This window comes from Tupaia chinensis, unplaced genomic scaffold (genome assembly GCF_000334495.1).
Source record: "Tupaia chinensis unplaced genomic scaffold, TupChi_1.0 Scaffold000247_1, whole genome shotgun sequence".
Classification (NCBI taxonomy): domain Eukaryota; kingdom Metazoa; phylum Chordata; class Mammalia; order Scandentia; family Tupaiidae; genus Tupaia; species Tupaia belangeri.
The window spans coordinates 3,263,492-3,291,415 of NW_006159725.1; the positions used below are offsets into that span (position 1 = coordinate 3,263,492).

General features: G+C 46.9%; 1 protein-coding gene across 5 annotated transcripts in view; it reads left to right on the forward strand.

Annotated features, from left to right (window-relative positions):
* The window catches only part of JHY (junctional cadherin complex regulator), an 81,766-nt gene extending 62,386 nt beyond the window's left edge, over positions 1-19,380 (forward strand). For all 5 annotated transcript variants that reach the window (XM_006148806.2, XM_006148804.1, XM_006148803.1 and 2 more), the window contains 4 exons: positions 2,420-2,714; positions 13,743-13,823; positions 14,876-15,004; positions 18,923-19,380. In XM_006148806.2, coding sequence (XP_006148868.1) covers positions 2,420-2,714; positions 13,743-13,823; positions 14,876-15,004; positions 18,923-19,120 — 703 coding nt within the window. In that variant the 3' untranslated portion in view covers positions 19,121-19,380. The remainder of the gene's footprint in view (positions 1-2,419; positions 2,715-13,742; positions 13,824-14,875; positions 15,005-18,922) is intronic.
* Positions 19,381-27,924: the final 8,544 nt, after the last annotated feature.

Below are 27,924 nucleotides of genomic sequence, written 5' to 3' on the forward strand. Positions count from 1 at the left end.
TCACGCCGCAATCCCTTCTCCTCTATTCTCCTCTCGGGATCTTGGGCATGCACGCACACGCGCCCAGGGTGAGTTTTAAGTCACCGGGTCCAGGACGCGAACCGCGGTCAACTACGTGGGAGTCCAGCGACATAGCCATTATGCTAACTGCTGGTTAGCATTTCTAAAATCTGTCTTTTTTTCCAATATAATTTAAAATTAGATTTCCTTTTAAGTGCATTTTTAGTTGCATCCCACAAGATTTTTTTCTTCCGTTTCTTTATTTTTTTTAAGCATTATTTGATTTGATTTGATTTATTCATTTATTTATTTTAATTTGACCAGAGAGAGAGACACAGAGAGAGAGAAAGAGTGAGAAAACAAGCCGTCAAAGTTGCACTATGGTCAGAGAATGCAATCCACATGGTATTGTTCTATGTTTTCTTGGTACTTGCTATTTGTAAAAAGTTTTTTCCATAGGGGGTGTGTGTTCACCAGAAAGAGAGAGACAGTGAGAGGGATGGTGAGAAATCACCCCCCTAGGGGCATGGTCACACCGCAATCCCTCCTCCTCCAATCTCCTCCTAGGATTTTGTGCACACACACATACCCAATCTCCTCCTAGGATTTTGGGCACACACACATACACACATACACACATACACAGCGTGATTTTCAAGCCACCAGGCCCGAGACTTGAGTTGAGGTTGGCCACATGGGAGTCCAGCACGTTACCCACTACGCCTCCTGCCGGTCCAGTACTGGCCTTCTGATGTACTGCTCAGTCAGGGCTTCCAAGTGCTCCTCGTGTGTTTGAAGAGCGTGTGTCCTGTGACTGGTGAGCTTGCGTTTCTGCAGCTCCGTCAGGCCGCCTGCGCTGCGTCGGGGGGCCCACAGCACCACTTTCCCTGGCCTGTTCGTTACTGAACGTGGTGAACCGGCATCTCCCTACGGTTACAAATGGCCAGTTTTCCCTGACGATCCCCACTTGTGTGTTACGTACTGGGTCCTTGGCACGTTATGACACATTTTTCTATGCTTTTCTGTGCAAAAATGTGTCGTGACGTCTCCGATGACCAGTTCTCTCTAAGTTGTCTGATTAGATATGAGAGTTATCATTGCTATGTCTTCCTGGTGAGTTCTCTGAATCACACTTCAATGAATCATTTTATTCCAAAAAATGCTTCTTGTTTAAAGTTTCTGTTGTTGGATCTTCATTAACTTAGCTACCTCAACCTCCTTTGGATTACTAGTGGGTCTGGAATGTTTTTTCCGTCATCTTTAAATCCTCTCAGGATTTGGGGCATGCACGCACACACTTCTGGCGTGAGTTTTAAGCCCCCAGGTCCAGGACTCGAACCACAGTTAAGTACATAGGAGTCCAGCAACATGACCATTATACCATCTGCTGGTCCCAGGTGGATGGATTTAAATAACCCACCACGGTTCTGAAGATGCGGTCCTCTGAGGGTTCTGGTGCTTATGCAGGAAGCTCAGCTCTAATCCCATGCCTCCCACAGCACGGGGGTCTCACACATCCTGCGCCATTGTTCACGATAAAACTCCAGTCCTGGGCCGGCAGGTGCACGTGGTTCGGACAGCTGGTTAAGGCCTGTGGCCAGCCACACAGTTCCAGCCTCAGACCCAGAGGCTTGAAAATCATGCCGGTCACATATGCATGCCCAAAGAAGTGGAGGAGAAGGGATTACGTCATGGCCGTCCCCCACGGGGTGCTTTCTCACTACACCCTCCCTGGACCTCTGTCTCTCTGGCGAGCTCCTGCACCCTCTAGAGCCAAAAAAAAAAAAAAAAAACCTCGAGTCTTTACTCATCCCCCACCCCCACACTCCCACAAGAAAGCTATAGCTTCATCTATACAAAATCTGGTTTGGCTTTAGTCCTTTTTGGGTCTTGGTTTTTGAAGAGTCCCCATTCTCTTTTATAAATTCAACTACTTTTTTTGTTTGTTTATTACATTTTATTTATTCATGCATTTCTTTATTTTTAATTTGACAGAAGATGGGAGGAACTGAGAAAGCATGCCACTGGGTCCAGGACTTGAGCCAGGGTCAGCCATGTGGGAGTATCTAGCACCTTAACCACCATGCCATCTGCTGGTTCCTCAACTACATTTTTGAAGAACATTTATTTATTTGACTCCGACATTTCTAGGTATTCTTTATCAGAAAAGTCTTTGACTTTTCCAAATGGTGCCTTTTTTTTTTTTTTTTTTTATTCTGAAGGCACTCAGTAAAAGTTCTAAAGGGAACGAGGAGGATTTTCAGATAAATTAATGTACACATGGAAAGACTGAGCTCAAGGTGGCGAGTGTGTTTTAGGGAATGATAAATACGACAGATAAATAGTTCATGAAGACTTTCACGCCAGAAGTCTCATGAGTCAGATTGTGTTAACAGATGGTGTTCGTTTCCCCCTCAAGGAAGTTCGGCTCTTCTGCTGACAGCCAGCCCAGTGGCGTGTCCCCGGATTCCCGGCTCTCTCAGATAATGGAGCAGCACCAGCAAGCCCTGGAGCAGCTGACGGAGGTGCAGCCCGGCCCAGCGGCCCTGTCCGGCGTCACGCTGCCACCCATATTGCCACGGGTGGAGAGCGAGTCCCAGCTCAGTTCAGGGAGAAGCCAAAGAATCCAAATGAAAATGAGCCGCAGCAATTCTGAAGGCTATCTGCTCCAACTGGAAAGAAGCAAAAAGCACAGGAAAAGAAGCGGCATTAAGGTAATAGATGGGCCGGCAGGTGCGTGTGGTTCGAGTCCCAGACCCGGCAGCTTGAAAAATCACACCCCCCGTGCCCAAAATCTTCAGAGGGGAATAGAGAAGAGATGGTGGCATGGCTATCTGCCTGGGGTGATTGCTCACTCCCAACCCCTGTCTCTCTCTGGTGTGCACACATGCCCTATACCAAATGAACAAAAATGATAACACAAACATCATTCACCACGGAACCTTTCACTTTTGATGACACAGGGGCCCTTCCCTTTCATTTCCTCAGTTACGGCCCTGGAGTAGGGGTGGCCATTATAGAGCTGCCACTCAGTGGTCCAAAGTCCTACTATCCCGGGAATTTCACTTCCCTTCTGTCCAGAGACTGGCTGCTGCCAGGGATGGCCACGTTCACCTCCCGTAAGAGTCATCTCAGGGAAGCGTCCACATTCCTTTCACCCCTTCATCAGGAAAGCCTCCACACCTGCCCCCACTAGTGTAAGCCGAATCGCCCCAGGCAGTTCTCAGAGCTCAGAAGGAGTAAGTGGAAGCCCCTGTCGCCCTGCGTTCTCCTACCACCCTCCACTGTCTCCTCACCCCCTGGCCCTTATCTCACCTCAGCTTCTGAGGCTAGTAATGCCTGAGCTTTTCTCTGCCGTGTTAGCTAATCTTTTTATTATTTATTGATTTAATTTTGCCAGGGAGTGCATATTCTCAGGAGAGAGACGGGGAACGGGAACAGGCACGCCCCAGTGGGGCATGGTCACACCACAATCTCTTCTGTCTCCATCCTGTCAGGACTTTGGACATGCACACAAATGTGCCCAGTGTGTTTTTCAAGCTACCAGGGCTGGGACCCCAGCTGTGTGACTGGCCATGTGGGCTCTGGCTCCCTGACTGCTAGGCCACAGGTCGGGCCAGCCTGGCTCATCTTCGCTGGCTCTTTGGCTGCAGTAAGACTCAGCATTATCAGTTCCTCTGCACACTTAAACCTTTTTCCAAGGGGCTCTCGGGTTTAATACACAGAACTGAGCCCAGAGTAGAAGGTTTTTAGGAGGGAATGAATGGTATGGTGGTCCAGCCCTGGAGTCCCACATGGCTGACCACAGCTCGAGTCCCTGACCTGGCGTCATGAAAATCATGCAGGGCACGGTGCATATATAGCCAAAATCCCAAGAGGAGGTTGGAGAAGAAAGGATTGCAGTGTGGCCATCAAAAATCCCTCTCTGAGGGAACCAGCAGTTAGCATAGTGGCTATGTCGCTGGACTCCCACGTAGTCAACCGCGGTTCATGTCCCGGACCCGGTGGCTTAAACTCATGCCAGGCGCGTGTGCGTGCGTGCCCAAGATCCCGAGAGGAGAATGGAGGAGAAGGGATTGCGGCGTGGCCATCCCCCCTGGGGGGTGATTTCTCACTTTCTATCTCTCTGTCTCTGTCTGTCTGGCAAGCGCCCTATAGCAAAAACCTCTCAAAAAAACAAAAACAAAAAAATCCCTCTCTGACTCTCTCCTGTGAGCACAGGTACCCTATCAAAAATTTGTTTTGTTTCTTACTTCCTAGCAAAGAATAGACATCAACTAAATGTTAGTTTTCTTTTCTTTCCTCCTCTCAGTCATTTGAATTCAGGTTTTGCTGAGGAAAGGTAGCAGAAACCACCCTAGGGACAGCGTGTATCCTCACGATCCGAGACGGTGGGTGGCTCACCAGGCGCTGCCTCCCAAACCCTCATTCCAGCTGCGAAAATCCCTCTCTGGTCTCCATCGGACATGTTACGATCACCCATTCCCCCTGGTCTCCGTCAGGCATGTTACAGTCGTGGGTTCCCTCTGGTCTCCAACGGGCATGTTACAATCGCCCATTCCCCCTGCTCTCCATTGGGCACGTTACAATCGTGCGTTCCCCCTGCTCTCCGTGGGCATGTTACAATCGCCCATTCCCCCTGCTCTCTGCCGGGCATGTTACAATCGCGCGTTCTCCCTGCTCTCCCTTGGGCATGTTACAATCATGTGCTCTATGTTCTCAGTCCAGCACCACCAACCCTCATCTGACAGACACACAGAAGCCTCTTTGTCCTGGAAGCCGTCCCACAGCAGATATGACCTAGCTGGAGCTGTCTGTGTGAGACAGCAGGTAGCCAGGGCCCCAGACAGGGCGTCGTTCCCCAGCCATGCCCGCCCGCTAGCCGCATCGAATCTGAATCTTGTGGTTTCCAAGGGACTCGTTCTGCACCCCATTAAAAACTTAGGAATTTGCAGAAATCATAGAATGACCCCCCCTTCCCCTCCCGCTGCAGTTTTGCCATGACTGGTTCGTGAACACCAGGCACCATCGCCCCCAAGTCAGAGAGCAGACCATGAGATTAGCTCGTGCAAGGATGACACACCAGTAGAAGTGTCTCCTGCGAGGTACATAATCACAGACCGCCGGGAGCAGTCGCCGTGTTTGGGAGTATCTGCTGCAAACATAATGACTGCTCCCAGAGTTCTCCAGAGGTGGTGGACAGCTGACCGCACGGGGCAAGGTGATTAACTTGTGTGCGTAGTCGCAGGCAGGCTGGGCCCTGCCGCTTGACTGCCTCCAAGAAGAGCTTTATTCGGATTAAGTTTAGCAACCGCAGAGCAAATTTCCTTCCCTTGCTGCCCCCAGTGTTGGAGGCATTGTTTTGTTTTTTTTGGGGTTTTTTGTCCTGGTTTTGGGTGACTTTCTCACACTTACACATCTGAGGAATTTTCTAGAGAATAGCTCTGCGGTGTGCCCCCTAGCAGGGAGCTGCATTTGGGAGTTGAAACAAGTCTTCACAGAGTGGTCTAGGTCATTTCCTACCCAGGAACAGTGGGGCCCAAATTCACAATAAAAGTCACTCTTCTGGCTTGAGAAGAATTGCAATTAATTAAGGGTAGAACCCTTGAATCAGGAAAGGCCTGTGAACCCCAGTTCAGAGGGGCCAGCTGGCCTCAGCAATGTCAGCACCCGGGTCGTCAGCCCTCAGCACGGTGCATCAGCCCTCAGCACGGTGCGTCTTCAGCAGCAGTCCTGCCGGGGTTGCTGTGTTTCCCAACCTGTTCTCCTGGGCTTGGAGACCTCCTGGGACTCTCATTGTGGTTTTTCTGGTTCTCTATGATCTTTCAGCCTTGTCACGGCAAAGGAGAGGTGACTCCAAGTAAATTCCAGGGATTCTTTTACCATAAACGACCATTGACAGAGACAGAAAGTAGCTTAGTGGTCGCCCAGGCGGCTAATGAGTGTGGAGTTTCTTTTAAGGATGATACAAACGTCCTAAAATTGGATCATGGTGACATTTACGCAGCACAGTGACTGTACAAAATCCACTGATTTGCTCTACTTCAGACGGGTGTCTTCTGTGGCATGTGAGTGTCTCAATAATCTGTTAAGAAGACTTTTGATGGAGAGAGATCAAACGAAATCGCAGCCCGGGGAACCGACCCAGATTCCTGGCACCAAGCTTAAGTACATCCCGGATCTTTGTATTGCCAGTCGCCCGGAACAAACTCTGTTAGGAGCCCCTCACCCTGTAACAGGATCAACAGGCTGTGGAGACAGTGCCTTCGGGCTGTGGTGTCCCTTCACATGGTGCATCAGGCGGCCCCCAGCTCTGGGTCTGTGCTTGCTGGGCCGGTAGGAAGAGCCGCACTGTTAACTGTGTTGCTCTGGGGTCTGTGAGTCAGTGAAATGATTAAAAGTTAAGCAGCTTCAGACAAAAGATGTGATTTCTGGGCATTGATCATTCCTTTCTCCTCATCTTTGAACAAATTGGATTTATGCCTCGGCTGTAAGATTTTCTCCCTTGTTTTTAGTTCTGGTTTACGCCGGCAAGTAGACAGTGGGTTTGTGATTGCAAAACCTTAACGAGACGGCATTCGTGTGCGGAAGATCGTATTTGCGATTACGAAGTGTCAGTGAGCTGAGTTCATTCGCCCACTAAAAATGAGGGATGGGTCTTTGTGTAATTATTGATTCGATTGTTATTTATTATTAGTTTTTAATTTGCTATAGGACACGCACACTCACCAGAGAGAGACAGAGAGAGAGAAAGGGAGGAAGCTGCCAGGTCCAGGACTTGAACCTCCGTCAGCCATGTGAGAGTCCAGCATCTTAACCAGTACACCACTTACTGGCCCTCAGGAAAGGTTTTTAAATATGATAGTACCCCATGTCATCAAGATTTGGACAGAGAGCAAGCTGGTTGCTCCATTGCTGACGGAAGTCTGAATGAACAACCTTCAGCGTGTTCACTTTATCGCAATAATCCCTCCCATTCCTCTACCTCGAAGGGATAATGGGGTAGCTCAGTAACACTGCTCACCTCAGGACACCCTAACTGCTCAACCTCGAGGGGAACCACTAAACAATTCATCGGCAGCTGGACAATAGACCATCATGCAGTAAAATCACACTGGGAGACCAGCTCTGTGGCATGATGGTTAAGGCAACTAGATCTCACTTGGCCATGCACGCAGTTCAAGTCCCGGACCTGGCAGCTTGAGAAATGCTTTCTCCTCTCCATCTTTCTCTGTCTCTGTCTCTTTGACCAGCACACACACCATCTGGCAAAAAATAAATAAAAATCATATTGTTGGAAGATATTTAGCGAGAGACAGTGTATTGGTAAATAAGTCTCAGGAAAGGGGCCAGCAAGTGGCATGATTAAGGCTCTGGATCTCATATGGCCAACTTCATAATTCAAGTCCAGGACCTAGGCAGGCTGGAGGTCAACAGGTGGCATAGTGGTTGAGATGTTGGACTCCCACGTGGCCAAACGTGGTTCAAGTCCTGGACCTAGCCGCTTGCTTCTCACTTTCTCTCTCCCTCTCTCTCTCTCTCTCTCTCTCTCTCTCCTGAGTGCATGTGCCCTATAGCAAATTAAAAACAGGCAGGACTCCTGTGCATGCATGCCCAAAATCACAAGAGAGAATGAAGGAGAAGGGAGAAGGGATTACAGCGTGGCCATCCCCCTGAGGGGTGATTTCTCACTTTCTCTCTCTCTCTCTAGTGAGCACACCTGCTCTGTGGAACACACCTAAAAAAAATGAAAAAATGATGCTTAGTGGAAAAAATACATAAGAGAATGTGTAGTGTCCGGGCAGGTTTATTAAAGTATGAACAGACAGACAGAATGGATAGGAAACAGCTGAACTGGTGCTGGGTAGCGCCTTCTGTCCTCTTAAAGGAGACAGATGATTTGAAATGCCCTATGTCTTCTGTTTCCTTTAATATTAATTTTTTAATGATTTTAGTGCAGCGGCTGGCAGGTGGCATGGTAGTTAAGGCTCTGACTCTCACATGGCTGACCATGAGTCGAGTCCTAGATCTGGTGGCTTGTTTTCTCACTTTACCTTTCTCTCTCTGTGTCTCTCTCTGGTCAAATTAAAAAATAATAATAGTAACAAATGGAATTAAATAAATCATTCTCTCTTTTTAAAATTATTTTAGTCCAAAGCCTTCCTTAAGAAAACCCCTTCTCCACCATTCTCCTGGGATTTTGAGCACGCATGCTGGCCTGGTGTGATTTCCCAGCCATTGGGTCCACAACCTGAAGCGTGGTGGGCCACATGAGAGTTCAGTGCTTTAACCACGATGTCACCTGCTGGCCCCCTTCTTTACTTTATAAAGTTAGAGGCACTGAAAGAGGTTTTTTTGTTTTTGTTTTTTGGGGGGTTTTGTTGTTGTTGTTGTTGTTGTTGTTGTTATAAGGCGCGTGTGCTAGGCAGAAAGACTGAGAGAGACAGAAAGATAGAAAGCAAGAAATCACCCCTCGGGGGGATGGCCACGCCACTATCCCTTCTCCTCCATTTTCCTCTCGGGATCTTGGGCATGCATGCACACGTGCCCGGTGTGAGTTTAAGCTACAGGGTCCAGGACTCGAACCACGGTCAACTACGTGGGATTCCAGCGACATAGCCATTACGTTAAATGCTGGTCCCACTGAAAGAGTTTTGACCATGAATGGTTAACATTCTAGTGGAGCAGATTCAGTTTACAGAACTTTTCATCGCTGCAGGGATTACATTCTCTCTGATACATTCCTCAGGCTCTTCTGAATTAGACAGAGTCACTGAGATGTTAGAAAAAGTACCTTCAGGAGCCAGCAGATAGCATAATGGTTATGTCACTGGACTCCCATGTAGTCAACGGCAGTTCGAGTCCTGGACCCGGTGGCTTAAAACTCACGCCGGGCACGTGTGTATGCATGCCCAAGATCCCTAGAGGAGAATGGAGGAGAAGGGATTGCGGCGTGGCCATCCTCCCTGGGGGGTGATTTCTCTGTCTCTTGTGTCTCTCCAGCCTACACACATGCCCCTGTAACAAAAATCTCTCAAAAAAAGGAGAAAAAAGAAAGAAGAACTGTCTCCGTGTCAAGGGGCAGGGTTACCATGAACAGCGATTTAAGAACTACAGGTTCACAGTTCAGGACGTGATCACCCACATATAGGTGATCACTGGCATTCCCAGCTCCACAAGCATCAGAACTGATCGTTGTGTGATTCCCTCATTTGTTTTTCCTGGCTACAAACTTGCTGCAGCAGCTCCAGCTCCAGGAATCACATCTAAATTGCAGGCAAGAAAAGAGAGAGAGGGAGGGGCCACACCAGCCTGCCTAAAACCTTCCTAAGACCACCGTCTGCCTTAGCATGCATTCACTGTACCCATGATCAGAGGGCAGTCCTGGGAGCCTGGGCAAAGAACACGTGGCTTTGGTGCCTCCGCAGTGGGCCACGGCCAGAGGAAGCTGTGCAGGGACTTGAGGTCATCTGGAGACCTGCCAGGAGGCACACCCTGGAAGGCTGGCCCGGTGCACACACAGGCATGTTTCTAAGACTGGGAGTTACGTCTGGTAACTGTATCTAATACGATTCAAGGTGTGGCATGGTGGGTAAGGTGCTGGACTCCCACATGGCTGACTGTGGTTAGAGTCCTGGACTTGGTGGCTAGCTTTCTCACTTTCCCTCTCTGTGTCTCTCTGTCTCTGTCTGGTGAGTATGCATACCCTACAACCAACTTTAAAAAAAAAAAAAAAAAAAAAAAAAAAAAGGGGCACGAGGGGGGCCAGGAGGTGGTGGTTGAGGCGCTGGACACCCACATGGCCGACTGCAGTTCAAGTCCCAGACCTGGCAGCTTGCTTTCTCACTTTCGCTCCGCTCTCACTCCCTGTCTCTCCCTTGTGAGTGCACAAACCCCCTGGCAATTAAAGAAAGAAGGACCATCAGGTGGTGAGGTGGTTAAGGGGCTAGACTCCCACGTGGCCAATCGCAGCTCAAGTCCCAGATCTGATGGCTTGCTTTCTCACTAACCCCCACCGTGAGCACATGTGCTCAATAGCAAATTTAAAATAACAGTAATCAATAAAATTAAATAATTATTTTGAGGGAACCAGCAGTTAGCGCAATGGCTATGTTGCTGGACTCCCACGTAGTCGACCGCGGTTCGCGTCCCGGACCCGGTGGCTTAAAACTCACGCCGGGCGCGTGTGCGTGCGTGCCCAGGATCCCGAGAGGAGAATGGAGGAGAAGGGATTGCGGCGTGACCATCCCCCCTGGGGGGTGATTTCTCACTTTCTGTCTCTCTGTCTCTCTCTCTGTCTGTCTGGTGAGTGCATGCGCCCTATAGCGAAAACCTCTCCAAACAAATAATAATTATTATTATTTTGAAAAAAGAAAGAAAGAAAAGGGCACGGGACACACAGGGTATATACTGGGACGCGGTGACTCAGGAGAGCTTTCCAGACCGACACAGCAGGTGCCTTTGCATGGACAGCCAGGGGTACCATCACAGTCCGAGCGAGCTGCCTGGGCATAGGTGCCCTGAGACGAGTACGTCATCCAAACCACCTCTTTCTCTCTCTCTTTTATTTGCTATAGGGTGTGTACGCTTGTCAGACAGAGAAAGAGAGAAAGCGAGAGTTCTCCCCAGAGGGAATGGCCACACCGCAGTCCTCCCTCTTCCAGTCTCCTCTTGGGATTTTGGGCACTCATGTCTAGTATGTTTTTCTTTTTCTTTTTTTTAATTGAAGAATTATTTATTTAATTTTATTTATTCATTCATTTATTTTAATTCAATGAGAATTAAAATAAATTTAACTTGACTAGAATTTTATTTATTTATTCTTTTTTTGTGGGGAGGGGAGAAGTTTTTGCTACAGAGCATGTGCACTTGCCATTAAGACAGACAGAGAGACAAAAAGCAAGAAATCACCCCCCAGGGGGGTTGGCCATGCTGCAACCCCTTCTCCTCCATTCTCCTCTCGGGATCTTGGGCACGCATGCACACGCGCCTGGCGTGAGTTTAAGCCACTGGGTCCAGGACTCGAACTGCAGTCAGCTGCATGGGAGTTCAGCGACATAGCCATTATGCTAACTGCTGGTCCCTATTTATTCCCTCTCTCTCTCTCTGTCTCTCTTGTCAAGTTAAATTTATTTTAATTCAACTAGAATTTATTCAACTAGAATTAATTCAACTAGAATTAAAATAAATTTAACTCAACAAGAGAGACACACAGAGAGAGGGAAAGTGAGAAAGTAAGCCACCAGGTCCAGGACTCAAACTGTGGCTGGCCATGTGAGCGTGTCCAGTACCTTAATCACCATGCCACCTGCCGGCCCCATGGTCTAGTATGTTTTTTAGCCGGGTCCAGGACATGAACCAAGCAGTCAGCCGTGTGTGATGCAGCACCTTAACCTCCACACCGCCTGCTGACTCAAAGCTCTCTCTTCCTTATTGTCTTTCCTACTGTCTCCAAAGAGGAAATCCAGGTAACAAAGTGACAAGGAAGGAAGCATGGTGCTCCACTGGGGGAAGTAGCAAAACTTCACTTACGTTTTGTGTTTTTTGTCTTTTAAGGTTTTTGCCATAGGGAGCATGCACTAGCTGGAGAGAGACAGAGAGAGACAATGCGAGGGAAAGTGAGAAACCACCCCTTGGAGGCCTGGCCACACCGCAATCCCTTCTCCCCCATTCTCCTCCTGGGATTGTGAGCATGCACGCACATGCACCTGGCGTGATTTTCAAGCCACCAGGTCCGGGACTCGAATCGTGACAGGCCACATGAGAGTCCAGTGCCTTAACCACCATGTCACCTGCTGGCCCCTTCACTTACGTTTTAGGGTTGAAAGCAGCAGTTTAGGACCATCCAGAGAGCAGTAGGACTTTCCCTGGGTATTATTGTGCTTCAGTGTCATAATAATAATAATAATTAAATAATAATTAAATTGCCTTTTCAATGTGTAATACTAATGAGTTATCACACAGAGTCCTGTGTCCCCTTCAAAAGATCTAAAACCACACCGACTGAACATAGTGGATTTCTCAGCGGATCATGCCAAGAGCCGTAAGCGCTTCCTTTCTTTTTTATTTTACGGTTTTTTTTGAGAGGTTTTTGCTATAGGGTGCATGCTCTCGCCAAAAAGACAGAGAGAGACAGAGAGACAGAACGCGAGAAATCACCCCCCCATGGAGGGATGGCCACGCCACCATCACTTCTCCTCCATTCTCCTCTCAGGACCTTGGGCACACATGCACACGTGCCGGGTGTGAGTTTAAGCCACCAGGTCTGAGACTCGAACCGCAGTCTACTACATGGGAGTCCAGCGACATAGCCATTATGCTAACTGCTGGTCCCAGCACATCCTTTCTTTGGAGTGTTATGAATTGACTGTAGTTACGTTTCCTTTCACATTATCTTTCTCCCAGTGATCAGTAACAAAGCGTGAAAGGTCACTACCTTTTCTGCTTCTCTTCTGTGGTCTCTAGTGGACAGTGTGATGACACCACTGGGCAGGGCACTTGTTTGTTTTTTTTATTTTTATTTTTATTTAGTTTTTATTTATTTTTTGCTAATGGAACATGTGCTCACTTGGCATGGGCAGAGGCAGAGAGAGAAAGGAAGAGGGAGAAAGGGAGAGGGAAAAAGCACCACCCGGAGGGGACGGCCATGCTGCAGTCCTTTCTCCTCCAGTCTTCTCCCAGGATTTGGGGGCATACATACACACACGCCTGGCTTGTCTTCAGGCAGCTGGGTCCAGAACTCGAACCACAAAGTCAGCCATGTGGGATCCAGCTGCCTTCACCATCGCGCCACTTACTGGCCCCAGGACATTCTTATGGAAGCAGCGTGCTTACCTGGTCCATTTAGACAGCTTCCTGCAGGGAGGTCATTTGAGTCAGCAAACCGTGTGGGCTGGAGTGATTGCAATGGCAGTGAAGCAGCGTAGCACTGTTCACATAGTATTAGACGTTTTGTAAGAGAGATTTTGCCATAGGGTGCGTGCACTCACCGGAGAGACAGAGAGAGACAGAGATAAGGAAAGCAAGAAATCACCCCCCAGGGGGATGGCCATGCCACAATCCCTTCTCCTCCATTCTCTTCTCAAGATCTTGGGCACGTACGCACACGCGCCTGGCGTGAGTTGTAAGCCACCAGGTCTGGGACTCGAACCATGGTCGACTATGTGGGAGTCCAGCGACATAACCAATCACACCATCTGCTGGTCCCCCTATACATGTTATGTTAAAGCATTAGTCACAGGGCTGGCCCATAGCACAGGACATCAGGAGCAGTAGCCCACGTGGCCAGCTCTAGCAGCTTGAAAGGCATATTGGGCACTGTGTGCGTGACCAGAGTCCCGGCAGGATGGGGAAGTGAAGGGGAAGGGATTGTGGCACGACCCTGCCCCACCGGGGCTTTCTCTCATAAGCACACACACCCTCTGGCCATTAAAGAAAAAAGTGCATTCATAATAAAACAGCACAACCCTAGCTTGAACATTTTTATTTATAATCTTTAGGATTTCAATTTTCTTTATGGCAGAAGTGGAAAAGCCAAAACGTGTTAGATAATCAGCTACAAATGGCCCAAGATGCCATGGTCAACAACAGCCATCGAAGTGGAAGAGCATCAGGAAGGGCCCTCTCTCTGCCAGCCCACACAGGCTCCCATCCCTGTGACCCTCCTTCCCTTATGTGTCTGTGACGACCCAGGAGGACATACGAGTCCTTCTGAGAAACTCTTCCTGTGTTTGTGTTTGCAGAGTTCGAAGCTGAAAGGTTATCAGAAAAGAGACGTGAAGCTTGGAGGCCTCGGACCTGACATGGAGTCCATCAGAGACAAAGTGAGTGAGAGGAACACCCCGTGTTTTCTGGCCTGCCTGGGCCCGTCCATCTTTTTGCAAGTTATATGAGGGCATTCCCCCAGAATCAAACCCTAATCTAACCAGCCTGCTCTGAATAGAGACCCTTCGGAAATAACACTGGTGACAGAGGACAGAGACCCAGACACTCCTTTTTCCAGAAAAGTAAAGACACTTGGGCCAGCCCCCTGGGCTCAGTGGAGGCACAGAACTCCACGAGGCTGAGCCCACATGGGAGGTCTGGATTTGCAACCTGCGGGTTCCCTGCACACACGGGCACATATGTGTGCACGTGACCCAGGCAGGTTAGGCTGGGGCTGAGGTCGCAGCGTCAGTGCCCTGTAGGGGTGCCTCTCTCTGTCTCCTTCTCTCTCCTTTCTTTCTCGTGGAAGAAGGATGAACTAAACTCAAAAAAAGAAAAAAGCGCATGCATAGGCCGAAGTACACCCTCGCCCGCGTCGCCTTATGCATCCGCCTTCAGTTAGATCTGACGAGCGGGGCCGTGTGCCTGTGAAGGCAGCAGTGTGCGGTCAGGAAGACCACGTGGCGGTCGGTCTTCCCTGCCAGGGTGATCTGGGTAATTCTGAAGAGTCGCTACTGAGAGGACACTTGGGGTAAGAGCCGCCAACCTCTGAAAAGTGCCTCCACACTGTTCCCTCTCTTCTAGAGAAAGGAGATCTTCGTTTCATGTGTTTTAACTGCATCTGCAGCTGAGGCATAAAAGAGTCTAGTTCCAAGTTGGAAGCTAAAATGAAAATAAATTGGGTAAATGCAACAGCGAAGAGGCTGAGTATGACTGAGCCACTGCTCGGGGACACGGGCACGCCATTGTGGCAGCGTGCCTCCAGGGACAGGCTCCTTCTGGGAGAGACGGGAACTTCACCACGTCACCACCGTCCCCTCCTGTGTGGCGACCCCATTCCTCCCATGCTGCAGGAGCTCGTAGCCAGCTGGCTGGAACCACTGTCACAGCGAGTAGAGACAGAGAGAACCATAGGATCCGTGAGTGACCAGAGCTTTCTTCCTCTGAACAGATGCAAAAATTAATCCTGCAAAAGGAATACGCCCAGCATGTTAAAGAGTACAACAGGAAGACATTCTCTGCTCTGTCGAAGCCGCAGACAGCCAAGACCGGAAACAAGTCCCTGGTCCCTCGGCACAAGGTGAGACATCCTCATGAAGGCATTTATCTTTTCAAGCAGACTGAAAAGGAAACATTTGGTACCTCATAGCTTTTTTTTTTTGCCTTTTTTTTGTTTTTCAGATTTTTGCCATAGGGCACATGCACTTGCCAGACAGAGACAGAGACAGAGACAGAGAGGGGAAAGTGAGAAATCACCCCCCAAGGAAGATGGTCACCCAACAATCCCCTCTCCTCCATGCCTCTCTTGGGGTTTTGGGTATGCACACACATGTGCCTAGTGTGATGTTCAAGCCTCCGGATCCAGGGCTTGAACCATGGTTGGCTGTGTGGTAGTCCAGCGCCTTAACCACTACCACACTACCTGCTGGCCCCACCTCATAGCTTTTGTTCCCTCTCCTCTCCTTTTTGTTTTTTGCTATAAGGTGTATATTCTCACCAGAAAGAGACAGAGACAGAGGGAAAGTGAGAAATCACACCCCCCTAGGGGAGATGACCACATCACAATCCCCTCTCCTCTCGGGATTTTGGGCACACACGCATGTGCAGCCGGCATGATATTTAAGTCGCCGGGTCCAGGGCTTAAACCATGGTTGGCCACGTGAGAGTCCAGCTCCTTAATCACCACGCCACCTGCTGGCCCCACCGCAGAGATTTTAAACACATTTGTGGGACCCAGGAGATGTTTTACCTGCAGCCGCACCGAGAGCTGCCATCACCCGCAGAGCTGATGTCACAGCGTCACACACACACTTGTGACACTGAAGGTGAGCTGCTTTTCTCCCCCTCAATTTCGTTTCCGTGTCCTTTTTTCCCGAGTACAGGGTGTTGTGTTTATCGCACATAAACATTGAATGATACAGGGGCCAGGTGGTGGCAGAGTGAGCAAATGCAACATTCCGCGAGGCTCAGCTGCATGGGACATTTCTAGGTTTGTGACCAGAGACGTCCCTGAGTGCACCAGGCACATGCGTGCCGTGATCCGGGGCTGGCCGAGGTCGGGAGTGGATGGCGGCACCAACACCCTGTGGTGCTGTTTCTCTCTCACACACACAAAAGAAATTAATTAACTCATTATTTTACAAAAGAAAGAAATTGGATGGCATGTGTTTTTGTTGCTGTTCAAGCCTCCCACCCCAGTCCGGGACTTGAACTGCGTTTGGCACGTGAGAATCCAGTGCCTTAAGTACCATGCCACCTGCTGGCCCTGACATGTGCTTTTAGTAGAGAAAATAGTAAGATTGGTTAGAAGCAACCAGCAATCCTGATTCACTATCAGTGGCCTCCGCTGTCATTAAATCGACTTCAGGAAATGAGTGTCTCTTGCTGTTTTCTTTGTCACAAAGTTCTGCTTCGCCGTGCCTCTCAAGTTCATTGCCCGACACTCTCACAGGGCTCGAAATCTATTGGCTCCTCATCAAAGAAAAGGATTTCATAAAATACATACTGTCCCCCTCAGAGGTGCCGGCCAGCCCTCCATCGTGGGGGTGCGGGGGCGCAGAGCTGGCCTGGCCTGACCTGTCCAGTCCCCATCAGAACCCGGGCCCCTGTGCATGAGGAACACATGACCCTTCGGTCCCTTCAGGAATGTGCCCTTCGTGTTCTCCTTCACAGACCCGCGTATTTTCCATGTATTACCTTTTCTCCTCAGACCTCGAAGACTTCAATCCACCTGATGGAGTTTCCATGGTGCCACTTTTTCTTTTTTATCCAATCTATTACCTTTTCATGAAGAGCTTCAAGACAACAAATCTTTTTTTTTTTTCTTTTGGAGAGGTTTTTACTATAGGGCGTGTGCGCTCAGCAGAAAGACAGAGAGACAGAAAGCGAGAAATCACCCCTTAGGGGGAGTGGCCATGCCTCAATCCCTTCTCCTCCATTTTCCTCTCAGGATCTTGGGCACGCATGCACATGCGCCTGGCGTGAGTTTACACCACCAGGGGGACTTGAACCACGGTCGACTACATGGGAGTCCAGCGACATAGCCATTATGCCAACTGGTGGTCCCAACAACAAATCTCTAACTACAAATTCCTATGGATTTCATCTAGATACACCAAGAAGTCTGAATTTTTTTTTTTTTCTGTGCTTTTTCTTTTTCTTTTTTTTTGGAGAGGATTTTGCTATAGGGCACATGCGCTCGCCAGACAGACAGAGAGAGACATAGAGACAGAAAGCAAGAAATCACCCCCCAGGGGGGATGGCCACGCCTCAATCCCTTCTCCTCCATTCTCCTCTTGGGATCTTGGGCACGCACACACACGTGCCTGGTGTGAGTTTTAAGCCACCGGGTCCGGGACGTGAACCGCGGTCGACTACATGGGAGTCCAGCAACATAGCCATTACGCTAACTGCTGGTTCCCTGTGCTTTTTCTTCTTTCAGGATCTAACTGTACAATTAATTCCCATTTCATGTATCAATAAACTGATATTAAAATATAAAACTGGTGTAAATTCAGATTTAGAAACCATATTTAGTGGTCTCATTTTTATCATAATGGTTTTCAAAAATGATATCACTGAAAAAAAAAGATAACCTTTTCTCAGCATCTAGGTTTTTACAGATATACTAAAGGAAAAAAAAAAAAAAAAGATATCCACCTCCAATAATGTGTTGAGTTCTAGGAGCCTAAGAACAAGAGTGTAATAATGGAGGCTTGGGCCAGCAGGTGGTGTGGTGGTTAAGGCACTGGACTTTCACATGGCTAAACGTGGTTCAAGTCCTAGACCTGGTGGTTTGAAAAATCATGCCAGGGGCTTGTGCTTATGTGCCCAAATCCTGGGAGGAGAATGGAAGAGAAAGGATTGTGGCCTGGCCAACCTTCCCACCTTCAGGAGGTGACATCTCACTTTCTCCTCTCTCTTTCTCTGTCTCTCTCCGGTGAGTACACACACTCTATGGGGAAAAAAAACTAAAAGCAAAAAGAGAGAGACACTCATTTTATATCAACTACAGTGATGTTTTTGGTCTCAAGTTATAACAGGTCCTCTTTGGATAGAAAGGTCTGTTAATAGTCCCTCCCTGGAAGTTTGGTTTAATGTGACTGCCAGAAACTAAATATTGGGTTGTCAAAAAAGTCATGATGTGGAGCCAGCAGGTTGGCAGGTGGTTAAGGATGCTGGACTCCCACATGGCTGACTGCAGTTTGAGTCCCAAACCTGGTGACTTGCTTTCTCACTTTCTCTCTCTCTCTCACTCTGTCCCTCTCTGGTCAAATTAAAAAATAAATAGATAAATAAATGGATAAATAAAGTTAAATAAAATAATTCTTTTTTAAAAAAGTCATGATGAGAGACCAGGAGTTGGTGTAATGGCTATGTCCCTGGACTCCCATGTAATCGACCGTGGTTCAAGTCCCAGATCTGGTGGCTTAAACTCATGCCGGACATGCGTGCATACGTGCCCAAGCTCCCAAGAGGAGAATGGAGAGAAGGGATTACGGTGTGGCCCTCCCCCCGGGGGGGGATGATTTCTCACTTTCTGTCTCTCTGTCTCTCTCTTGTCTTTCTGGTGAGCGCATGTGCCCTATAGCAAAAACCTATCCGAAAAAGAAGTCATGATGAATTTTTCTGTTTTTCTATGCAAAAATGCATCATGATTTTTCAGACAAGCCAATAGATCAAACATTTGAGAAATCTTTTCCATCACTTGAAGGACACTCAGTTTGATGAAGAAAACACAAAGTTCACAACCATCTAGTTCAACTCTTCTTTGTCTGTAGCAAAGTATGTTGAGGCTATTTATTTCGTGGATACTGTGCACGGAATTGCACTATGTGTGCTTTCCATGGAATGACCATTTCCACTCCTGTGTTAGGAAGTTGCTGTAGCAATAGTGTCTATTTCTATGATAAATGGACGTTGCCCAAGACTAGATTGAATTTAAGGGACCCAAGGCTCACTTTCCATTTCAAAAAGAAATTGATTTTTATGTTTTTAGGCTTTGGAATATGCGAAGACCATCCCCAGACCCAAACTATCAAATTTGACTGATCAAGCCTCAAAGGGGAAAAAGCATTCGACCTACACTGGGAAGGAAGAAAATCTGCCCGAAATCTCACTGCTGGAGATACTTCAGAGCAGGCACGAAAGGGAGAAACAGGCTGTGGCTGCCTTCAAAGTCCTTCACATCGTGTAGACGCGTTTGGTCGGGGAGCAGGGCCACTACAGGGACGGACACGGGGATGAGAGACCCCCAACCAGCCTTCTCATGGAGCGGTGACGTCTTCCTGCCCTCTGATCACTCCTCACGTGCCCCAGGCAGGACATGATATACGGCCCAACCACACTGCAGGGCCGTATGTTACCTGCTGGGCAGAAAATGTTTTTAAGTATTTATTTTCAAATCAGTTAGAATTGGGGCTGAGTAACAATTAGAGAATAAAACCTCTGGTTTCATGTTTGTCTTTTGATTTCTCTACTGTTTCTTGGCACTACGAAGATCTGGAAGTTACTAGGAAGTAAATGTATCAACTGTGTCTCTCTCTTACCTTCCTGATAAGACAAAAAAAGTATAAATATTGGGCCATCAGAAAAGTTCTGAAAAATTGTGTATATTTCTTGGAATATTACTCAGCCATAAAAAAACATGACCCTGGCTTTTGACAGAAAGCGGAGGAATATGGAAGATTTACTTCAGAGTGAAGGAAGCCAGGCTATGAAAGAGAGACATTGTATGTCTCCACTTAGTATGTACCGATTGTCCGCACTCTATGGCCCAAACTGAATGACTAAAGGATATACAAACAAACAAATTAATTAACTCACTAACTAATTAATTTAATTTAATAAATAATTATTTACCAAAAAAAGTGTATATTTCTATGTTTTTCTATGCAAAAAGGCATAATGACTTTTCCGACGACCCAATACCTCAGTTTCTCCTAAAATAAATTCGGTTGGACTAGTCACCAGTGAACTTCGGTGATCTGCAAGTTAATCAAGGACTTACATATCAAATGGGGAAAAAAAATAAGGTACATTTAGATGTAACTACTCAAATAAAACAGATCCCAGTGCTGTTCTAAGAGAGCATCAAGACATTGATTAGAGGGCCAGCAGGTGGCATGGTGGTTAAAGCACTGGATTTCCCCATAGATAACTGTGGTTTGAGTCCTGAACCTGGTGTCCTAAAAATAACAACAAATAAATAGATAAATAAATGAATAAAGGCTTAGAAGAAAAAAAAAGGATGCTGATTAGGAATCCTCCAACAAGTCCAAAAACACTCAAACTAGGCAACTCTAAGAGAGAGTTTATCAAAGCCACTTACTCCTAGGGTATAAATTAGCTGGTCATTTTGCCATCCCAAATATCTTAAAATATTGTCAAATGTATGCTTTCTCACACACGTGAATATTAGATAAGACAAAAGCATTCTACATAGTAAATATCAATATATACTTTTTACTTTATTAAAGAATTATATTTAATTTTATTTATTATTGTTATCATTTAATTTGCTGTAGGGCGCATGCGCTCACCAGAGAGAAAGAGAGAGGAAAAGTGAGAAAGCAACTGGCCGGGGCCGAGGGCCCAAACTGCCACAGACCATGTGGGAGTCCGGCACCTTAGCCACCATGCCACCTGCTGGCCTTATTTTTACTTTTTTATTTTTTGAAACATTGTATAACTTCCCAGTCTGAAAATAATTACTGAAAGATTTTTTAAAAAAAAAAAAAAAACTTCTTTCCTTATTCTAGATGGGCATTGCATTCTTAGATGGTCATACCCAGAAATGGATCACTTTAACACCAGTTTAGGACAAATCTGTGGCTGAAGGACTCACTGTGGAGATTATTGCTGTGTTGTGTAGATGATACATATACCGCAGTGTACAGAAAAGGCTGCTTCTGCGTAACTCTCTTAAAACCCAGAGGAATTCAAGTTGAGAATCTGGAAAACTATATGTTCAAGATACACAGAAAATTAACAAGTGGTATTTCAGTGGTATTTGGAAAATAGTATCATATAAGAAGAGTTGTTAGGAAAATCACATTCCAAAAGGCTCCTAAAATGTATTTGTTTTTAAAAAATTTTAGAAGAGGCTTCTTCAGGATACATGAGAAGCATACGATAGAATGAATAACCTTTAATGTTTTCCCTAAATTGCCTTAAATTTAAACTTACTCTGGAAGATCTTAAAATATTGTCAAATGTGTGCTTTCTCTAATGTATCTAAATAGAAATTTTTCTCATTGAAAATTTTCCTTTTTAATGAGAGGATCTGTAGAGAATTTCAAGCTTGGAAAGAGTTTAGCTTGTTGGGAACCAGCAGTTAGCGTAATGGCTGTCACTGGACTCCCACGTAGTCGACTCGGTTCACATCCTGGACCCGGTGGCTTAAAACTCACGCCAGGGGGAACCAGCAGTTAGTGTAATGGCTATGTCGCTGGACTCCCATGTAGTCGACCGCAGTCCGCGTCCCGGACTCGGTGGCTTAAAACTCACACCGGGCACGTGTGCGTGCGTGCCCAAGATCCCGAGAGGAGAATAGAGGAGAAGGGATTGTGGCGTGGCCATCCCCCCTGGGGGGTGATTTCTCGCTTTCTGTCTCTATGTCTCTGTCTGTCTGGCGACCGCACGCACCGTATAGCGAAAACCTCTCCAAAAAAAAAAAAGGAAAGAGTTTGGCTTGTTCAATTGCTAATTTTCCGGAAGAGGAAATGGAGATCCAGAAAAGGTAACTGTTCATCAGTCCTGAGGGTCGTGGAAGCAGCCAGGTCTGGACTCCATCTTTTTAGTTAGGTCGTTAGAGGGCAGCAGCTCACCAGGGACAGAGAGAAGGAGAGAGAGAGAAAAGGAACACGAGAAAGCATCTCCCAGGGGGGATGGCCATGCTGCAATCTCTTCTCCTCTCAGGATTTGGGCGGGCATGCTCATGCACTTGGCATGTATTTTAAGCCACCGGGTCCAGGGCTAGAACCACACGGTTGGCCATGTGGGATTCAGCTACCATAACCATTCCACCTGCTGGCCCCAAGACTCCCATTTTTCTATTTGTTTTGTTTTGTTTGTAAAAGAGAGATTTTTGCTATAGGGCTCATATGTTCACCAGAGAGACAGAAAGCAAGAAATCACCCCCCAGGGGCATGGCCATGCCACAATCCCTTCTCCTCCATTCTCCTCTCTGGATTTTGGGCACACATGCACCTGCACCTGGCATGAGTTTTAAGCTGCCAGGTCTAGGACTCAAACCGCAATTGGCCATGTGGGAGTCTAGTGACATAACCATTATGCCATCTGCAGTGGTACACACTACTACAACACTGCTGTGCACACCAGGGTTCCATGCAAGATCTGGGTTTGACTCCTTGTCCAATCAAAGGCCAGCAGCTCGCACCTGCAATCCCAGCAACATGGAAGGCTGAGGAAGGAGGATCACAAGGCAAGAGTCCATCTTAACTAAAAAAAAAAAAAAATTAGGGGCCAGCAGGTGGTGTGGTAGTTAAGGGCTCTGGACTCCCATATGGCTGACCACGGTTCAAGTCCTGGACCTAGCGGCTTGCTTTCTTACTTTCACTCCCCCCCCCCTCTTTCTCTCTGTCCCTCTCTGGTCAAATTAAAAATAAGTAAATAAAGTTAAATAAAGTAATTCTTAAAAAGTAAAAGATCCTACTTGATTATTTACCTTTGGAAGGCGTTCTTGTTTTTCTGTGTGGGCAAAGAGCATGTAATTACTATGAATTTAAATTTCAGTTTGGACTGGGCCTTCCATTCGGTTCAATTTTTAGAAATATGCATTACTGCATACCTGATAGTGTTTTAAACACATACATCTGGCAACTTCCTTACCTCATTAATAAAGTTGTAATAGACATTTGAAAAAATGCCAATTAGATGCTGATCGATAAAAGAGAACGTTTTTTTCCCCAGAATATTTTGAAAACATCTCATAACTGTTTTTCTGTTAGTCTAAGCATCGTGAACATCTTTAAAAGACATCCATACTTCCTGTCAGGAAGTCACACAGAGTGAATGAGTGTAAATTAATTAATTAAAAACAAAGAAGTTTAGGACCAGCAAGTGGTGTGGTGGTTAAGGTGCTGGACACTCCCACATGGCCAACTGCGGTTCGAGTCCCAGACCTGGTGACTTGCTCTCTCACTTTCCCTCTTTCTCTCTCTGTGTCTCTCTCTGGTCAAATTAAAATAAATAAATGAATAAGTGACATTAAATAAATAATTCTTTTTTAAAAAAAGTTTTAAAAAGTTTATAAAGAAAAAAAGAGTCACACAGAGCTGAAGCAGGTGACAGGACTCAGTTGATGTTACCAACACTTGGCAGGGTTCTTTCCCCAAGGCAAGTCTTCCCCACCCACCACACAAGACACTACAACATTAAAGTCCTTTCTGTTTGGCCAAGTGGCTTCTACATTTGGCTTAAAACACCTGGAACTGGGATCAGCAGTAATGGCCATGTCGCTGGACTCCCATGTAGTCAACCACGGCTCCAGTCCCGGACCCAGTGGCTTAAAAAACTCACGCTGGGCGCGTGTGCGTGTGTGCCCAAGATCCCAAGAGGAGAATGGAGGAAAAGGGATTGCAGTGTGGCCATCCCCCCTGGGGGGTGATTTCTCGCTTCCTGTCTTTCTGTCTCTCTCTGTCTTTCTGGCAAGCGCACGTGCCCTATAGCAAAAACCTCTCAAAAAAAGAAAAAAATCTGAAACTGTGAGGATGAAATCAAGGAATGGATCACAACGGCCCTCCGTTAGCCCTGAGTCATCTCACAGCAGTAAGACCACAGAAGGTGACTGAGTTACCATGGCACTAGGACAGGGACACAGACTCTGCAGTCGCAGTGACACACACTCTTCTGATCCTCCTTTAACGTAAAGCACTCTAGGGACCAGAAGATGACATGGTGTTTAAGGCGCTGGACTCCCACATGGCTAACTGTGGTTCAAGTCCCAGACCTGGCAGCTTGCTTTCTCACTTTCCCTCTCTCTCTCTCTCTCTCTGTCTCTGTGGGGTGAGTGCATGTACCCTCTAGCAAATTTATAAAAATAATAATACGGGCCAGCATGTGGCATGGTGGTTGAGATGTTGGACTCCCACATGGTTAATTGTGGTTTGAGTCCTGGACCTGACAACTTGCCTTATCACTTTTCCTTTCTCTCTTTCTCTGTCCCTCTGTGGAAATTAGTAATAATAAATAAAATTTTTAAAAGAATAATTTTTTTTCCTTAAATCTCGGGCCAGCAAGTAGTGTGGTGGTTAAGGTGCTGGACTCTCACGTCACTTACATAGTTCGAGTCCTGGACATGGCAGCTTGCTTTCTCGCTTTCTCTCTCTCTCTTTCTCTGGTGTGGGTGCCCTGCAGTAAATCGAAAATAATAATGATGATAATAAGTAAATTAAATAAATCTTTTTTTTTTTTTTTTGGGAAAATTTTTTGCTCTGGGCCCCATCCCTCCCCAGAAAGACAGAGAAAGAGAGACAGAAAGTGAGAAATCACCTCCCACAGGGGATGGCTTCTCCTCCAGTCTCCTCTTGGGATCTTGGGCATGCACGCACAAGCGCCCGGCGTGAGTCTAAGCCACCAGGTCCGGGACTCAAACCACAATTGATTACATGGGAGTCCAGCAACATAGCCATTACGCCAAATGCCGGTCCCAAAAATTAAATAAACCCTAAAATAAAAAAAAAAAAAAGGTAAATCTCACCAATGACAACAATAGTGACCTTCTATAGACCCAAGTGGTTCCGCGTTCAGTTATCAGATGCTCCAGAAGGTAACACCAACTTCCTGCTAGGCAACAAGGGACTTCGCGCTGGAGAGCCATGCTCAGGGCCCCTCTGGCCTGATGGTACATACGCCATTGAGAAACACGGCCCTGGTCTGCCTCCTCGCTGTGATGGGGGCAAATAAAGAACCTTTCAACTCCGTGTTCTCATGCCGACAGCCCTTCCTCGGGGTGTTTTTCCATCTCGAGTTTCCAATAAGCACGTCCTCTTCAAGGCAGCATTTGCACGAGTAGCTGAATGTAGGGACAGCTGCCTTCGCGATATTGTTCTCTATAGTAAGGAGTCTCTTGGGAATCATCCAGAAACCGAGTCAAGAAAAGACAACACTGAGGAACAAAATAAAAGGTAAGCCTCGCAAAGGCACCGATGCCCTAATGGTTCCAATCGGGCCCTTATTATTGGTTAATGAATCATTGTTGAAACATCACAGCGAACGCGAGCGCACCGTCTAGTCTGTAGTGGGAAAATGACTCTTCATCCCAACAGTTATTAGCCAGGAGTTGTTTGAAAACATGTCCAGTAATTACGACCACACTGGAGCTAATTGAGAACTTTGAGTTGATAGCAAATGGCCTACAATAGCAGACTAGATCAACTCAGAGGGGATTCTTCTTTAATTACTTATTGAAAATAGCAGGAAATGAATTGAATTCAGGTAATAGTCTGTAGGAAGCAGGGCACATTTAGCTAATTTCTCCCGAGATGTGCTTTAAAACATATATATTGTCTTCATATTCCAAGTAGCCTTTGAAAAATGTGAAAGTCTTAAAGAAATTTCGGGGTTGCTCATCTAAATACGTCTTCCCTTAGGATGACCTTTTCCGAGGCCGGCAGGTGCCATGGTGGTGAAGGGATTGGACTCCCATATGTCCAACCACGGTTTGAGTTCCAGACCTGCAGCTTGCTTTCTCACTTTCTCTCTCTCTCTTAATCTTTCACAGTGTCCCTCTCTGGTCAAATTAAAATAAATAAATAAAGTTAAATAAAATAATTCTTAAAAAAAAAAAAAAAAAGATTACCTTTTCTACAGGGCCAGCATTTGGCATGGGGGTTAAGATGCTGGACTCCCACATGGCCCGCTGCGGTTTGAGTCCCAGACCTGGCAGCTTGAAAATCACGCCACATGTGTCTGTGTGCATGTCCAAAATCCCAGGAGGAGAAGGGATTGCAGCATGGCCCTCCCCCTGGGGGTGATTTCTCACTCCCCACCCCCTCCAGCAAGCACATGTGCCCTATGAGGGAGGGAAAAACTTAAAAAAAAAAAAAAAGAATTACCAGGACCAGCAGTTAGCACAATGTCTGTGTGACTGGACTCCCATGTAGTCGACCGCAGTTCAAGTCCTCGACCCTGTGGCGAGGCGCGTGTGTGTGCATGCCCAAGATCCCAAGAGGAGAATGGAGGAGAAGGGATTGTGGCATGGCCATCCAGTCGGGGTGGTGTGTGTGTGATTTCTCACTTTCTGTCTCTCTGTCTCTCTCTGTCTTTCTGGAGAGTGCATGCACCCTATAGCACAAATCTCTCAAAAAATAAAAATAAAAAAAGAAGAAGACAAAAAGAATTACCTTTTCCTATCAGAAAAATGTTTCCCTAGCAGCTTGAAAATCACACTGGGCATCTGTGTGTGCGTGCCCAAAGTCCCAAAAGGAGAATGGAGAATGGATTTCTATGTGACCATCCCCTTGGGGGGGGAGTGGGTTCTCATTTTCTCTGTCTCTCTCTTCAGTGAAAGCACACCCCCTATAATAAACTAAAAATAAAGTATATATATGTGAAAAAAAGTCTCGATATATATTTCATCTAATTCTCAAGTGTTCATAGATGAATATAGAATGAGCTCTCCCTAAAACTACCTGCATTTTGTAATTTCTGTTCCCAGTGGATCAAAACCAAGAGACAAAGGCCAGCAGGTGGCATGGTGGTTAAGGTGTTGGACTCCCACATGTCCAATAGTAGTTTGAGTCCTGGACGCAACAGCTTCAAACATGCCAGGTACATATGCATACATGCCAAAAATCCTAAGAGGAGAATGGAGAAGGGATTGCAGTGTGGCCACCTCTCCAGGGGGGTGATTTCTCACTTTCTGTCTCTCTGTCTCTGTCTCCCTGGCGAGCACACACACCCTACAGCAAAAGTCTCTAAGCAAAAAGTTGTATTTCGATATGTATTCCACTTCTGAAAATATCTTCACTTACGGTGTTAGAGTAGCTGATTATCTGAAATTCAGAATTGCCCCCTCCACCTCACTCCCTGAAGACTATGTATTTCTCCTTGCCCTCTAGCTGCATCCAGAGAACCCACACCTCTTTCACCAAGAGACAGAAAACAAAATGCCCCAATTTCCTAAGCAAGCATGCAACCCGTGGAAGGCAAAAGACTTCAGAGGGCAGGCTTGTTACTCATGCGTTTGTTTGTTCATTCAACTCCCTAGATTACTCCCCATCTGAAACAGTCCCACTTTCTGTGCTTGGTCAGTTGACTTTTCACCCAGTGAAATAACTGGCAAGTTGGAGTCTTTCCAGACATGTCATGGAAAACAACACATTACCTGATGCAGTAAGATGCAAAATAGCTGTTCCTGCCCTCTCTGTTTCTTGGAACAGAGGCTCTCTGGAAAATAGGAAGAGAAGAAGGCGAATCGGGTGGACAGGCTCACCTCCCTTGCCGATTCCCCATCCCTTTTCACTTCCCCCTTACAAACCTGAGTAGTGTAAGTAATTTTCAATGCACTGAATAAATGGTCTTCTGCTACTAGACAGCTCTCACAGGTTGAGGGGATTACAGTGGTGTGGGATTCCAGGCAGATGTATTTCGTGAAGCCTTGGAAATGTATAAGATTTCATAAATACCCTTGACTAAGTTGGCAGCTGGTAGAGACCCCGCCCTGATCCAGAGGCTGCTAAACTGACTTCTCGGGGTACCCTCCATTGCTAGAGCATCAAGCTTTTCCAGGAGATGTTTAAATAGTAGGTAGCCCGATGGTGCCAACTTGACAGTGGAGGGATAGCTGGCAGAAGTTAAAAGCCCAGGGGCCAGCAGGTGGCATGGTGATTAAGGCGCTGGATCCCACATGGCTGAACTTGGTTCAAGTCTGAGACCTGGATGCTTGAAAATCACGCTGGGTGTGTGTGTATGCATGCCCAAAATCCCAAGAGGAGAATGGAGAAGGGATTGCTGCATGGCCATCTTTGCTGGGGC